The 15,850-nt window shown below is 44.6% G+C and overlaps 1 protein-coding gene across 3 annotated transcripts in view; it reads right to left on the bottom strand.

Annotated features, from left to right (window-relative positions):
* Positions 1–14,060, bottom strand: part of Flnb (filamin B) — a 153,106-nt gene extending 139,046 nt beyond the window's left edge. For all 3 annotated transcript variants that reach the window (XM_006994755.4, XM_076544551.1, XM_006994754.4), the window contains exon 1: positions 13,610–14,060. In XM_006994755.4, coding sequence (XP_006994817.1) covers positions 13,610–13,901 — 292 coding nt within the window. In that variant the 5' untranslated portion in view covers positions 13,902–14,060. The remainder of the gene's footprint in view (positions 1–13,609) is intronic.
* Positions 14,061–15,850: the final 1,790 nt, after the last annotated feature.

Consider the following 15,850-nt stretch of genomic DNA (forward strand, 5'->3'; position numbering starts at 1 on the left):
TTTCTTGGATCTACATCATGTTTGTAAAACTGACTTAGGGTTAACATATGGCACACAGACCCTCCAAACAATTGGATGGGTCTATACAGGGAGGATGAAGTGGGATGGTGGGAGAATCCATCGCTATACTCAGAATAGGGTATAATTTAAAACTTACTTATTGTTTGTTTCTGGGGGTCACAAACCACAGACAAGGGGGAAACCACTGCACATTACTCATCAGAGCTGGGTGACCATATCAGTGATATGGTTCTCCCCCTAGTTACTGCCCTCGATCAGGCTCAGCACGTAAGGAGAAAGGCTTAGCATTAGTGTGCTGCTGTTTACTTTCCACACTGCTCATCTCCTGCTCATTTCCCATTTCTACTATAAGCAGGGAGGCCTCATGCTGAGCCCAGGCGAGCTGTTGGCAGGGACTTTATAGCACTGTTTTGGATTTATTTATGGTTACCTTCCATTTACTTAGTGATGCTGCTTTTCCATTATGATAGTGAGACAAAGTCTCCTTTTCAATTACAACTGTTGTAAAAGTGAGTCAAGTGCAAGGGGAAATAAAATTAAGTGAAATATGAAATGGAGACAGCCATAGGATGTAAAACTAGGAGAGACGGCTGCTTTACCAACCACTGAAGTTCAGGACATACAGGCCTCATTTGGTTCTTCCAAATTTTTACAGATGGAGAAGGGGTCATAATGATGATGTGATAGACCTGGGAATAAGAGCTAGCCTGAATCTGGGCTAAACATCTACAGATACTACTGATAACACTGAACTGCTGGATTGGGAGAAACAGGAGCCATTGTGCAAGTGTTTGAACTTCTGCCCCATCATATGGAAAAAGCACCTGGGCTGACTCATTCCTCCGTGTGGTTGAATTGGAATTCTGCCTTCATCACTCAAGAACCTTCACCAACTCTACCTCTGGGGAAAAAATGACAGTTATTAATACTGTCCTATCAGACAGAAGTCTAAATTAACCATGGGATCATCAGGCAAATGGAGGAAGCAGGTAGGCTATGAAAGACCCCCCCACACACCCCTTCATCCTGGTAGTGGGAAGGCTGGTGAGCTGCAGAGAACTAAGGACTCTGCTATCACTTACCAGACCCACTCTTATATTAGAAACTACAGAATTCACTACTGGCAGCCTCCTACACCCATCCTGGCCCAGCAACTTTGATGTCCAGTGTGGTTCCCAAGCATTACTGTAAAAAATCCTAACACAAGGTTGGATCAGGCTAGGATTAAGGCCATACCCAGGACATCGGAAGTGTTGCAGGCAGCCTTACAATGTTGCAGATGTCAAGGGCCTGGATTAGAGGGGAGAGAAAGTGATACCTAAGGCCAAGGAGGGACAGCTGGTCTCCCAGGGATGGATGGGAATATCCAGCATGCTTTGCTATTTTGCTCCCGGTGAAAGCATGCAAGGTAGTCAGCATCAGCATGGATTATATTGGAAACACCTTATCTTTCTAGCTGTCTACTCTTCATCATTTCTATTAAATCCTGAAAAGGTAAGCAGGAGCTGTACCTGTGACATAAAGACTTATTTTCCTAGGGTTAAGTGGGGCCAGTGCTAAGGACACAACAGCATCAGCTGTCATTTCCTAAGCACTTGCTAGGAGCCAGACACATCAACAAGACTGTGATGGAGAATATTTGGAGGTTTTGTTGTCCCCTACCCACTTTGTAGCCCAGGCTGGCTGTGAATTCATCTGCTTCAGACGCTCAAATGCAACCTTTTTTCTCCCCTCCTCCCCTTTTTGGGTAGAGTCTCTCTATTTTGCCCAGGCTGCTTTCAAACTTCTGTGCTCAAACAATCCTGAACCTCAGCAGCATCTGGGAATACAAACCATCATGTCTGTCTGGAAAGCAGGAGAGAGACAGCTTCCTACGGTCAGTCAGAGCAAACAAAAAGTGTCAGGATATTACAATTCTTTCACAGGCCATCTCTTAAACAGAGAAGGCAAAACCAAAAGTGAAAGACATGAGCTGGGGAGATGGCTCAGTCAGTAAGTGCTTGCCACTCAGGTATGAGGATCAGAGTTCAATCCCCAGCACCCATGAAAAAAGCTGCCTTACCCACCTCAACATCCATGCAAGCACACCCACACATAAACATATGCACACACAGAGAATACAAGTGAGTAAATAACCCCCCCCCCCCCAAAAAAAGAGCCAGGCATGGTGGTGTGTACCTTTATTCTCATACCAGCATTTGGGAGGCAGAGGCAGGCAGATCTCTGTAAGTTCGAGGCCAGCCTAGTCTGGGTTGAGTTATATAGAGAAACCCTGTCTGAAAAAAAACAAAAAACAAAAAAAAGGTGTGAGATGGTTTAGCACGTGAAGGCACTTGCCCATGCAAACCTGGCAACCCAAATTAAATCCCTAGGACTTACACTGCAGAATGAGGGAGACAATACTCACAAGTTGTCCTCTGACATCTACACGTGTGATATGGCAATGAATACCCCATCATTCACCCATACACACAATAACAAAAAATACATCTTTAAAAAAACAAAAACAAATCAGAGGGCTGGCAAGATGTCTTGGCAACCAAAGATACCTACTGCCAAGCCTGATGATGACCCAAGTTTCATCTTTGAAACTCACATGGTGGAAAGAAGAAAACCACTCCTCAGAGTAATCTCTGACCTGTACACATGGGACACATGAGGTCTCTCTCTCTCTCTCTCTCTCTCTCTCTCTCTCTCTCTCTCTCTCTCTCTCTCTCTCTCTCTCTCACACACACACACACACACACACACACACACAGAGAGATGCACACTAAAAAATGTTATAAATAAAAAAATGGGAGGGAATAACATTGCAATAGACAAAAAGAATGAATTAATGGAAGAAAGAAGCCTGTAGGGAAAATAAATTAAGAAAAGAAAATGATAAACTGTGGTGGTTTGAATGAGAATGGCCCACATAGGCTCATACATTTCAATATTTGGTCCCCAGTTGGTGGAACTGTTTGGGAAGAGGCCTGGAGGTGGGCTTTGAGTTTTTAAAAGCTAAACCATTCTCAGTCACCTCTCTCTACCTCCTACTTACGGATAAGATGTAAGCTCTCATCTACTGCTCCAGCACCTGCCTGCTTGCCTGCTGCCTGCTCCCCACCATAATGGCCACTGATTCTAACTTTCTATAATCAATGAAAAAGTAACTAAGATACAAGCTGACAATAAAAGTAAAAGAGCCATCAAGAACACTTGGTGTTGCCAGGAGTGGTGGCTCCTTTCTGTCATCCCACCCTTTAGGAGGCTAAGGCAGGAGAATTCCCCAAGTTTTGAGTCTGCCTAGGCTACAGTATAAGATTCAGTCTTTAAAAATAAAAAATACCATCATTATTTCTATCCTTAAAACAAGGTTGTCTAGAAGGCCAGGAAATGCTATTAGCCCAAATGGTACCTACCCAATGGCTAATCAAAAACACAGTGACCTCTTCTCTTACAAACCGTCCCACAGTCTTAGATCTGACTGATCCTGGCCATGGTAGGGCCACCTCTACCCTCCCTTGAGATAATGAGATCACTTCTTCCTCTAGCCTGGGGTGACTCTCACTAGTGGGGGAGGGGTACAAGAAGACAAGGGATGGGTGTGATTTACATGACATTTATGATCCAGCAGGACCAGAGTACTGTGACAGGTCAAAGTACCTCCTATCAGAACATTCCAGAAACCTAGCCCCAAGACTCCCAAGGAAGTAGCTCGGTCTTTCTGACCCATAGTCCCAAGGAACGTGTCTGTATCAGAAATGGCTTTCATTCCATCTCCTTTTCCTCACAGGAAACGGAAATGAGATATTCTGTTAGTCTGATGTCCTTTCGATATACTGGGAAAACAGATCTTCCCTAAGAACATGAAGCCTCAGGATGGCATGTGATTTTCAGACCTCTCTATAAGTCCCTAAGAAGGCAAGGAGGAACCAGGCTATCCAACTCCATCCTGCCAGGGGACTTCTGAAACACATTTTAAACTATAGATGTAGCTGAGCAACTAAAAATTAAACTGAGTTTCTCTACTGGGCATGAGACAAAAATCACAACAGTTACCAAACATAATAACTGTTATTAACAGACCCTGGCACTCCCCATAAAAGTTGGTCCTAAAAGCTTTTAAGACACAGGAAGTGGCTGGAACACCCCTGCTCCATGATTGACCAAAACATATTCCTGAACCAAGGGAGACTTCCAAAGTATAATGAGAGGCAAATAAGATTCAATTTTAATGCTGCTCCAAGCACAGTTAGAACCCAAAGGTGAATCTTGGATGAACACCAGTGAGACCAAATGACTGCACAAGAAAGTTCCAGTCCACAGTCTTCCTTCCTGAGAAATGCATCTCTTTTCCCTACTACAACTAAAAGGAGACGATAAGCCAAACTCCCTGACAGGAAACAAAAACTTCACTGAAGTTCTTTAAAGGTAAGAGTCATGCTTTTCTATGTTCTTGTTTTTTTTCTTTTTTTCAAAGTAAATAATTAGAAATATAAATTTAAAAACTATATTTATGTATCTGTTTGTGTGTATGCATACATGTGTGCATATGTACCATGCACCAGATATATGGAAGAAATCAGAGGGCAATTTTCAGGTATTCTCTCTCCTTCCAGCATGTGGGTCCCAAGAACTGAACTTAAGTCTTCATGTGTGGTGGCAAATATCTCACCAGCCTACAACTATGACTTCTTTAATAAGCAGGAATAAATGCTTTAGAAGTAGATTTCAAAAACATAGCTTTACATGATTAAAATCTTGAGGCTGGAGAGATGGCTCAGTGGTTAACAGTATTGGCTACTCTTCCATAAGACCTAGGTTCAATTCCTAGCACCCACATAGCAGCTCTCAACTGTAACTCCAGTTCCAGGGAATCCAATACCCTCACACAGACATACATGAAGGCAAAACACCAATGCACATAAAATAAAAATAATTATTAAAAAAAGATTAAAATTTTAAACAGCCAGCCACATCCTCACTATACAAGCTGGGTGTACCTCAGTTTCCTTTTCTATATGAGGACATTATAACAATAACTACTTCTCTCAAATGTTGCAATTTAGTTTCCTTTAGCTATGGTTGAGAAGCCTTTATCATAAAGCCTGGTACTTAACAGATACTCAGTTTACTTCTCATGGATCTGATCCTCGGTGGGTTACTATTAATTCACTGTCTGAGCTTCACATGGCAACTAGGGAAACTTTGCTTTCTAGTAGCTGATGCCAACTGTCAGTGTTGAAAGGGTGAGTATGAGGGGCTGAATTAAGTTCTGCATCACAGATCCAAAAATGAGGTGTTTTGCTGGGACACTCACCATTCTCACTTTAAAAAGATGCAAAAAACAAATATCCTGAAATCTGCCAAAAACAAACACATTGCAAGCAAGTCAATGCATTGGGCTTATTATTCAATCCATTGTGCTAAAGACTCTTTTTATTCAGTAAGTTATCTCCTAAATTCCTACTAAGTGCCAAGCTCAGAAACACAGTCCCTGTCTTTGGAACAATTATGATCCACAACAGAGGAGACCAAGTTAAATTTGAGAGAGGGATGTGGGTCCTAAGGACAGGCCAAGGACCTCCAGCTGGAAGCGACTGCCCTTGGATATCAATAAAAGAAAAAACATAAAAGGGACATAGAAAGGGCTGTGGCAAGAAAGGCACCTGCAGGAAATGGAAAGCTAACCTAGATCCTTCAGGTAACAGTCCTGAACAGGGCATGCCATCCAGACACCAGCTAGCCACCTTCCGCTGCGGAAGGGCACGACAAGCCACCCACTGGTGCTTCTGAGCAGGATCTACCTAGCTCCTCTATTCAGGACACTTTCTGGGTTCTGCCTCCAGATGACCAGAAACATCCTGGATCTTTCACTATGCTCCCCCTTTTTCTAAAGGAGTTTTGTGAACAGAACCCATAGCTCCACTCAGTTAAGGGAACTAGCAAGTCACAGAGACCTGCTAAGTCTAGGAATGCAGCCCAGTTGGCAGACTGCTTGCCCAGCAATCAAGAAGCCTTGGGTTTGCTGCCCAGCATGGAATAAACAAGGTATGATGGCACATCAGAAGTTCAAGGTCATCCTTGGTTACATGCCAAGTTCAAAGCCAGCCTGGGATACATGTAATCCTGTCTCAAAAAAAAAAAAAAAAAAAAAAAAAAAAAGAGTAACATCTGTCCCCATTTCTAGCAACCTTGTAACTAACAAGTCTGTCACTTATTCTGAGACTCTAGCAAGTGCTTGACAGACTGTGGAATGCCAAATCATTCTTGTTTTCTTTGAATCTGTTAAGTCCCTTCAGGAACATGCAGGGAAGTTACAATGATGATTCACACAAGAACTGTGGTACCAACATGATAAAAAGCAAACTTTTTCCAGGAGGGATGGCTTGTAGGGGGCAGAAAAGAACCTGATTTTAGCCACTAGAAATCTTTCCTACTCTTGCTTGCAAAGGAAGCCTGCCAGTCCCCCAGTCACACTCAGCACAAGACAGAAACAAATACCATTTCTTCTTTATAGAAGGAAAGTCAACTGCTTTTTTTTTTATCTTAAAAATCTCAATTTGTCATAGTAAATTTACATACTCCCTGCTACAAATCCTCACCCTTTTTCCCTATATAGTGAGGATACCAACATTCCAAGCTAAGTTACAAATAATTGCAACCTCATTGGTTGTCTTCCTATTGGAAAGGAAATTCCAGAAAAGTTGTCTGGCATGGTGAAATCCTTATGAAAATACCCAGTAGAGTGACTGAGCCAGTTCGTCAAAAGAGCTTCAAATCTCCATGAGAAAAGGAATTCATGCCAGCATAAAGGGCCTCAGATACAGAGAACAGGAGTGCTGTGTTAAACACCCAGACCTTTTTCAACAAGCCAGCCCTGAATTTCTCAGGAGGCTGAGTCCTGAATGGGCCCTCAGACCAGCCTCTCTGAGGAGTGAAGGCCATGGGCAACACAAGCTCAGCTTCAAGCACACAGCTTCCTTCCTGCTGGTGGCCAGCCTGAGGCCAGCTGAAAAATGAACAGAAAACCACTGGGTGGAACTGCAGGCAAGATATGCCAGAGCCAAACAAAGGACCACTGCCAGACCTGAGCAGAAAGGAGCCCTGCACTCCTCAGAAAACAGCCTGGTTAATGTTTAAAGGTAGCAGAAGAAAGGGATGGAGAGGTCATTTCTGACAGAGCACAGCTGAGCCAATGTTCACTGTCACCAATGCTCTCATGACATGGCCGGCTCTCACATTTCCCCTTACCTCAGGCAGGCACTGTGAGTTCTTCAGAGGCAGGATAGAAGCTACGAGGAATTCCTAGGACATCCCCTTCCTCACCTCTGGTTTCCAGGCCTCATAGCACGAGGCCCCAACCAGGCACCTCAAAGCAAGCAAGCTTTTGCTGTTCCCCAGTGGGAACCAAAGGCAAAGAAATCATGGAAAAGTCTAAAGATAATGGTGGAAAGCACCCTCCACATACCATCAATGCTCCTGATGCTGGAACAGGTAAGGCAAATGGTCCTAAGACTTCTGTAGTGTGTGAGGAAATTTCTTTCTCTCCCTCCCTCCAATGGTAGTACTGAACACAGGGCCTCATAAATTCTAGATAACTATTCTATCACTGAACTACATCCTCATCGACACCACCCCTCCTTTTATTTTTACCACTTTGATTTTGAGACAGGATCCCATTAAGTTGACTCAATCTCCTGATCAGGTGAGGCTTGTGTCATCAAGCCCAGCTTGTAGCAAGAAAGTTTAATATTGCAAATGAATAAATTGAAGTAAAACAAAACAAGAAATAAGCCAAACATCACCACCACCCAATCAAGAAGAAAAGTCTCTCCTACAACCTCTTTCTACAATAGAACTATTTTACTTGACAAAGTGTACAGCCTGAGTGACAAGAGAATACTTCAGTCTCACAGGTGAGTCCAACCTTCTGAGATTTCAACAGGATGCAGTCATCCACATAGTCCAAGACCATAGAAGTGAGTTACATACATGCTCCATACCATAGAATTGAATTACATACATACTCCCGAGTCAAAAATAAATAATACAAATACAAAAGAAAAAGAAGATAATAATGTTTTAAGTAAGTTTACAGTTTTGCATTGGGCCACATTCATAGCTATGCTGAGGAACAAATGACCGTCCAGTTTCTGGTCAGACATAAATGACAGACAGGCACAGCTTGTATCATGCCTAGCTTATAAAGGGATATGGATTTTAGCTTTAGTTTTCTCACCTATAAAATGCAAAGACAAAACACTCAGAAGGTGGAAGCAGGATGATCACAAATTTGAGAACAGTCTGCACCATAAAGTGAGACCATATCTCAGAAATAAAATAAAGCATTTCAGGGTTTGCAATGAGGATTAGAATCAATAAGAATTGGATAGACCAATGTGCAGCAGATAAAACGTATGAAAACTTGTGATATTATAGAAGAGGTTGAGTGGTACACACCTCAAAATTGAGCACTCTGTCAGCAACATCAGAAGGCAAAGCTGGTACCAAGAATAAACAAGGAAATGATACAATACTGATGTCCCTGACAATCTGAACTACTCAGAAAAATCAGGTTCTGATGGTAGGGGAGAAGCAGTCAGCAGCTATCAGTACAGTTCTGTTTCATCACCAATATCGACTAGGTCAGAGTCAATCTATGTTTTTGCTTACAGTACAAAAGAATCCAGCCAAGGAAATTTTACAGTACCAGGACTGGCTGAAAGATGATGAATGGTGGTAACTGTTCTGTGGTATACTTTGCCATAAGAAAATAGGTGAAGTAAAAATCCCATCCAATGACTTCATCCCAGCACTTGGTAGGCGGATCTCTGAGTTCAAGGCCAGACTGTCTGGAAAGAGTTCCAGGAGAGACAGGACTACACAGACCAACCCTATCGCAAACAAACAAACAAACAAACAAACAAGGAAGTAAGATTTCTAGAACCCTTGGCCACGGCCTAAAAGCTTGGGTTCTGAACATCTTCTGCCCCAAAGTGCAAGGTAGCCACACTCAATCAATTAGCAGCCCACTTGTTGATACCTACTCACAGGGCAGAACCTGTACTTATGGGTGGGAATGCCTAAAGACATACTTGGCTTCAAATAAAAGCCCTCCTTTCCACAGACTCTCCAAGAACCAAGAATGAAGGCTGGCTGGCATGCTGGCTCCACTATTGCTAGAGCTCAGCAAAGGCCCAGCCACCATCTGGAAATGATTTGGCCCAGAGATTCCTGAACTGGGTGGAAGTTGGAATGACAGGCGCCTGGAGCTCCTGTCCAGCTCAGAAACAAAGCAAGTGTGAATGGACCCTGGGGGCAGCCAGAACATAGCAGGGCCATCCCCTTCCAAGTAGCAGACAATCTCTAGGCAGCTTCTCACTATTTTAGCAAGCAGGATCAACTCTAGCCAACTGAGCTGGCCTCCCAGAGAGATGCTAACTTTGAGCTTCATTTCAGTGTGCAAACCCTTCCAGCCTGACTTGAGATTATCCAACAGTACCTTGTTTAGTTAACAAGCACTCACAGAGCACTTACTATACACCCTGAACTACTCCGGCCACTTAAATTTTTTTATTAATTATTTTATGTGTATGAGTGTTTTGCCTACATGAATATGTATGCTTAGTGCCTATGGAGTTGAGAAGAGGGCATAATATTCCCTGGAACTAGATTTACAGATGGTTAAGCATCTTCCTGTGGGTGCTGGTAATTGAACTCAGGTCGTCTGCAAAAGCATTAAGTGTTCTGACTACTGAGCCAACTCTGTAGGCCCTGTTTTGGCTACTTTTAAAAATATTAACTTGTTTAATCTTTGTAACAACATTTTAAGGTGGTATTATTTCTATTTCAGCATTAGACATATGAGTAGAAATACTTAACAGCTTCTTTGTGCAAGCGAGAATTGAACCAAGGCTTCTTGACCTTAACTCTGTATTTCACAGTGATGTTGCAAATGGCCCTGAATGTCCACTCTAACAAAACATGAAGTTTCAATACACTCGTATTCTCTGGGGGTCTTAGACTGAATGGTCTGGAAGAACACACTGGCTTATGCTAGCTAGTTCAGGAAGAACCACAAATGGGAACTATCTATAGAACATCAGATTAGTGATGGTAGGACAAAGGGGAGGGAGGAAAAGATCCAAGGTGGCATGGTGACCCACCACTCAGGGACTCAACATCTTGGGAACTCACTAACAATACCTAGGCTGATCCTGTGCAGGTAAGTTAAATAAGCATCAGGGTCGGCTGCATCTTGTAAAAAGGGGTAAAAAAAAATTCCTTTTTTAAAGGACCAAACCACAATATATTACCCAAATTTCTAGCAGCCTCAATTGTCATTCTTGGGCTTTGAGACTTCTTTTCTTTCCAAAGTTAGCTGGGCTGCCCAAAAGTCAGAAAGATTTATATGGAGAAAATATGTAAATAAAACTGCCAACATCTTACCCAAAAAACAAACAAACAAACAAACAAAAAATATAAGCATGCTGAGCCTCGCTGTGAACTGCTCAGACCTAACAAGAAACTAAACAAAACTTTCAATTTTGGTATAGAGCCTAGGGCAGGACCAACTTCTGATGAACCATAAATGTAAGTAAATAGCCGGGGTTGTCTTTCAGAAGTTGCTGGCAGGTATGCCACTGTCCTCTGGCAGCTGTTGACCATCTTATGTCTCACAGCTGGGCCTACAGACATGATTCTAAAGGTTCCCACAATATAAATTGTTGGGAGTTAGCCAAAACATACAATGATGCCCTGAATTTGTCTAGTAATCTCCTCCTGGTTGTGGAGTAAAACATGAGCCCCCGGAGAACAGGAAAACTCAACAAAATGCCACCAGTGGAGAAAATAGCTATTCCTCAACAGATTCAACCATAAGACAAAACACAAATTGACTCCACTCACCTCCTTAGAGTCACAACATTTAACTCCTGAGTTCTCATCACAGCCCAGAGGATTAATCCTATCACTCATCAAAGGCCCCATGATCCCTATTGCATCTGAGGCTAAGGTTCAACTTTTGGGTATCCAGCTGTCAACCCAACACCCTGGAACTGCAAAGTGTAGGCTACATAGCCCTTTAATTCAGTGAGAGGGAATGGAGGCTGTATTTTTTTTTTCATCTCTGACACTAGAAAGAAATTAAAAGTTCAAGTTCAACAGCTTGGTAAAGCTGCATTCTGGGCCGGGTGCACTGTTTCCCATCTTTAAGTAGGGACACTAACACTAACAACAATGACAGTAACAACAGCAACCATGTGGCAGCCTACAACAGACCCCAGCCCCTGGCCCTCCTGGGACTGCTTGCGAAGATCATTATCAGAAGGACATTAATTACTTTCAATTGGTTATCCTGGATAGTCAATGGGAGTAGTCATCAGAATACAACACATAGTGGGCGGCCCTAATAAAAAGGGCCATGGTGAGCATAAGACTACAGAAAGTATGCAGTGAATAAGCAAACTGAAGTCCAAGCTTGATGACTTTTTATGGTTGCGTCATTACCTACAATATCCCCAGGAGCAGCCTTTGGCTCCATCTCCTTCCTCAGCAGCCTGGGCCCCTGGCAAGATGGGAAGGTATCTGGAGAAAATCTGTTTGCTAAGAGATCTTTCTGGAAAGCAACTAGAGAGGAGTTGTATGTGGTCACACCCTCTAACTTAGTAATACCACTTTTGGCAATATGATCCAATAAATATTTTAAAAGGACAAACAAGCAGTACAACTTGTGATGGCCCACCGAAATAAGCTGGACCCATATCAGATGAATGGAAGATAACTGTAGGATGTTAGACAATGGGAGACTCAGGTCTCAACAGGTTCATGAGTGGAAATCATGAAGACCACCAAACAAATACAGAATGAGACCCACAAGCTTGAAGCACTCCTGTGAAAGCCATGCTGGAAGCAGCTGCCCATGAGTAAACAGCTGGGTAAATTAGGCAGTCCTTGACTTTCCTGGTGCTATGGTTTCCTTTTTAAGCGATTCTATGTCATGTTTAACTTCTGGTTTAATTTAAATTTCTTTGTTGAGTTAATTAAATAAACACACATTTTAAAACAAAGAATGGATGCAAGTTGAGCTCAGCCAGGCAGGCCTTGAGAGTCATTCCTCATAGGAAAGAAAACTTCCTGTGGAATTCTGAGGTCCTTCCTCAATACGGGAGATGGGCCCCCAGAAGACAACCGACTCCTGGCAGGGCAGTTTCCTCCACTGAAAAGCCATGCCTGGGAGGGAGATCCGGCTAGGCGGCAGGCTGGTGGTGTAGCTTCCTGGACCTAGGAAGTAGGAAGCTGATCTACCTGCTGGCACAGGTGGGAGGAGGTTCAGTCTAGAAGGAACCCCTTTCCCTGGAGAAAGTCCCACAAGCCACACCCACCTTCCTTTCTGTCACTGGAGTCACTATAATGGCCCTGTTTCCTCCGGAAGAAAACCCAGTCTAAGTAATCCCCTCCATGCACACACAGTGTGAAGTGCCCACATCCTCTGCATCCGTGTAATACTCTGCACACCCACTGTGTACACAAAAATCTTTGCACACATACATGCTAAATGTGCACGCTCGAATGCCTAGGTCGGCAAAGAAGCGAGTCCGCACTTATACTACAATTCCCTTGTTCCTATGGCCACAAACTTCTTTAGAAACCTTCAACTAACTACTCCAGGCCTTAATTCTCTCACAGCAAGACAGTAGGAAAGAAGACAGACTTAAACGCCTTCTCAGAAAGACCTAGGGAAGTGGGGTGGGGCAGGGGAGAGAAAAACCTTAACTGTCACCTGCTTTAGTTCTTAGCTAGATCGTACTTGCGGTGACCTTGGGGCAAGCCAACTAGCCCTCTAAACTTCCCCTCTTCTGTAAAATGGGACTAAGGACACCACTGCCCACGGGACATTAAGTATTGAGATAACTTAGAAAGCTGTGGCCACACAATCAGCACTAGTTAAGCCTTCTTCGACAGATATTAATTACTATCACCACTAAATTATCTCAACCTGAGGCGACCCGCCATGCAAAGCCAGAGCTGAGAAGTGAGGACATTCCCCATGACGCCCCCTTCCACCCCTAGAGACCACACCCATTCCGGCATTGGAAGGGGAGGGGAAGGTCCTAGGTCCTGTCTCCACCTAGGCGGAGAGATCCCAAGCCAGAGAACAGGCGCTTCCTAGGTCTCCCAGACTCCAAGCCAACGCCCTTTCGACTAGGGCGGATCACACTAGGCGCACCTGGCTAGCCTGAAGTAGGAATTTGGTATTTGACTCCAGGGCTCTGCTATCAGGGTCAGCAGATGATTTCCCCAGCTACCCCAAGGGGTCCCGCAATCAAATCTGCAGCTGCGACGGGAAAGTTCTTAGTGCTTAATCCACCCACAACACTGCAGCAGCACCGCCAGGCGCACCCTGGCGAGCAAACACGCCAGGTCCCAGCCCACAGATGGCACCGTGGAAAAGGCCTAGGTCCTAGATCTTCATCCCAGGGCCACCCCCCACCCCCCTTTCGTCTCGGCGCCTACACCCAGCCTGGGGAAGCGATGCACGGTGGGACGCGCTGCCGATACCCTGATTTCTGCAAACGCAGGGCTGGGCCACAACACTCACCGATGGACACGAGCTTGATGCTTTCGTGGTCCAGGAACTCCAGCGCCACCGACACGTTCTCCAGCTTCATCTGTCGGAAGGTGGGCCGCTGGTGGTACTTGTGGTGCATGCGCTTCTGGCTGAGCACCTCAAGCAGTGCGATAAGCCGTAACCCGTCGCTAAGGTCAGTCTGCAGGTTCCCGATGCGTTTGTTGACGCACTTAAGGTGCTCGTTGCACCAGCGCGTGAACGTGTTCTGCTGAATCTTTTTCCATGGCGCGTCCTCCGCCAGGTCCTTCTCTGTCACTGGCATCTTGGAGGCGAAAGATTGCACTGAGGCAACGAGCTGCAGGGGCTGATCTAAGAAGCCCCAAGGACCCGGGGAGGGGGAACCAAGGTAAGTGGGAAGGCAGCTCAAACTCGCTGCTACCCAAGCCGCAATAGGAGCCGCTCTGCCCTCGTCCACCCACGAGCGCGCAAGTAGTCTGGCCTGGCGCCTGCGCGCTAGGCTGTCCCGCCCCCGGGGTTCCGCCCCGTTCAGACCCTGAAGAAGCGAGCTCTTTAGTTGCGCTCGCCCTCTATGGCCCAAAACATGCACTACGCCGGGTTGCTTCCTCACTTTCACCAACCCGATGTGATGGCCAGCTAAAAGAAAGAAACCCGGGAAAGGCCGAGAATAAGGGCACTTGCAGAGGCGGGGGACTAGACGGAATGGTCACGTGGAGAGGGAATGTGCCTGTGCCACACATTTGTAGGTTCAATGAGAGTCAGGTGCTTTTTTTCTGAGCCTGCAAGGCAAACAGTAAATTAGACACATTGATTTCCTTATGTCAAGGAACTCAAGCCTTAAAGTCTAATGCCACACACACCGTAGTAGCAGTGTTGAAAATGAACACTATTTTCTATGGATATTAGTTGTCTTTTACTTGTGCAACAAATTACCCAAATCTGGCGTTAAAAATTCTACAATTTCTTATCTTTCATTTCTGTAAGTTAGATGTCCCGAGTGAGGCAAAACTAAGGTCACTGGCCCAATCAATGTATTTCTTGCTGGAACTTGTGAGAAAAAAATATGTTCTTTCACCTTTCCAGGTTCTAGAAGCTGTGTGCATGCTTTGGCTTATGATACCTTCCTTATTTTCAAAGCCTGTAAATTGAGACACAAAGTCTTTTTCATCCTTTCATCTTCCTTAGTTCTCCATAGTCACATCTTCCTAGAACTCTCTTAAAGACCCCTTTGTTTGTATTGGGTGAGCTGATTAGTCCAGAATAATCTTGTTATGTTTCATTTTACAACTATGATGGCCACAAGGCTCCAAGAAAGGCACCGCCTAAGGAAAGGACTTAATAAATGGGTACTGGCACCCACTGACGTTTTTTCTCTTCCCTTCACTTAAGAATTCCTTTCTCTCCACACCCCAAGCCTAGCTTGGTTATCTCCTCTATAAAGTCACCCTGCTCTCTAGTGTGGGGGAGTATATGGAGATCTAAGGCCTTGAAGAAATTAAAGATACAAGTACTGGGTGGTTTTGTGTGTCAACTTGACACAAGCTATAGAATCTTCAGAGGAAGGAACCTCAGCTGAGGAAATGCCTCCTTGAGATCAACCTGTGAGGCATTTTCTCATTTATTGATCAATGGGGGAGGGCCCAGCCCATGGTGGGTGGTGCCATCCCTGGGCTCTCTATAAGAAAGCAGACTGAGCAAGCCATGGGAAGCAAGCCAGTAATCAGCACCCTTCCATGGCCTCTGCATCAGCTCTTAATTCCAGGATCCTGCCCTGTTTGAGTTCTTGTCCTGACTTCCTTCAGTGATGAACAGCAATGCTGAACTGTAGGCCAAATCAACCCTTTCCTCCCCAACTTGTCTTTTGGTCGTGGTGTTTCATTGCAGCAATAGAAACCCTAAGACAATACATTTTTCACATTGGATCAGTTACACATTGGGCTGCACACCTCACAAACAGCACCAGGTCCATCTCAGTCACTGCCATATCTGTATACCTGGTGTGGGGTTGGCATATGAGAAATGTAGGGAACAAATGAGTGGGTGGGTAGATGACTGGTTGGGTGGATGGATGAATGGATGAGCAGTTGCAGGCTGAGGTGGGCAGCCTTCATCCTTTATCACTGGGGTATGGGGCATCCACAGTGTGTGACCTGATGTTTCAGGCTTGAAGAATCTACATCCGGTCCCTGCCCTGGGTGGGGTGTTGACTCTACTCATTGCCACAAAGCAATTAACTGCAAACAAGTCAATCCA

The sequence above is a fragment of the Peromyscus maniculatus genome, chromosome 9 (genome assembly GCF_049852395.1).
Source record: "Peromyscus maniculatus bairdii isolate BWxNUB_F1_BW_parent chromosome 9, HU_Pman_BW_mat_3.1, whole genome shotgun sequence".
In the NCBI taxonomy this organism is placed as follows: Eukaryota; Metazoa; Chordata; class Mammalia; order Rodentia; family Cricetidae; genus Peromyscus; species Peromyscus maniculatus.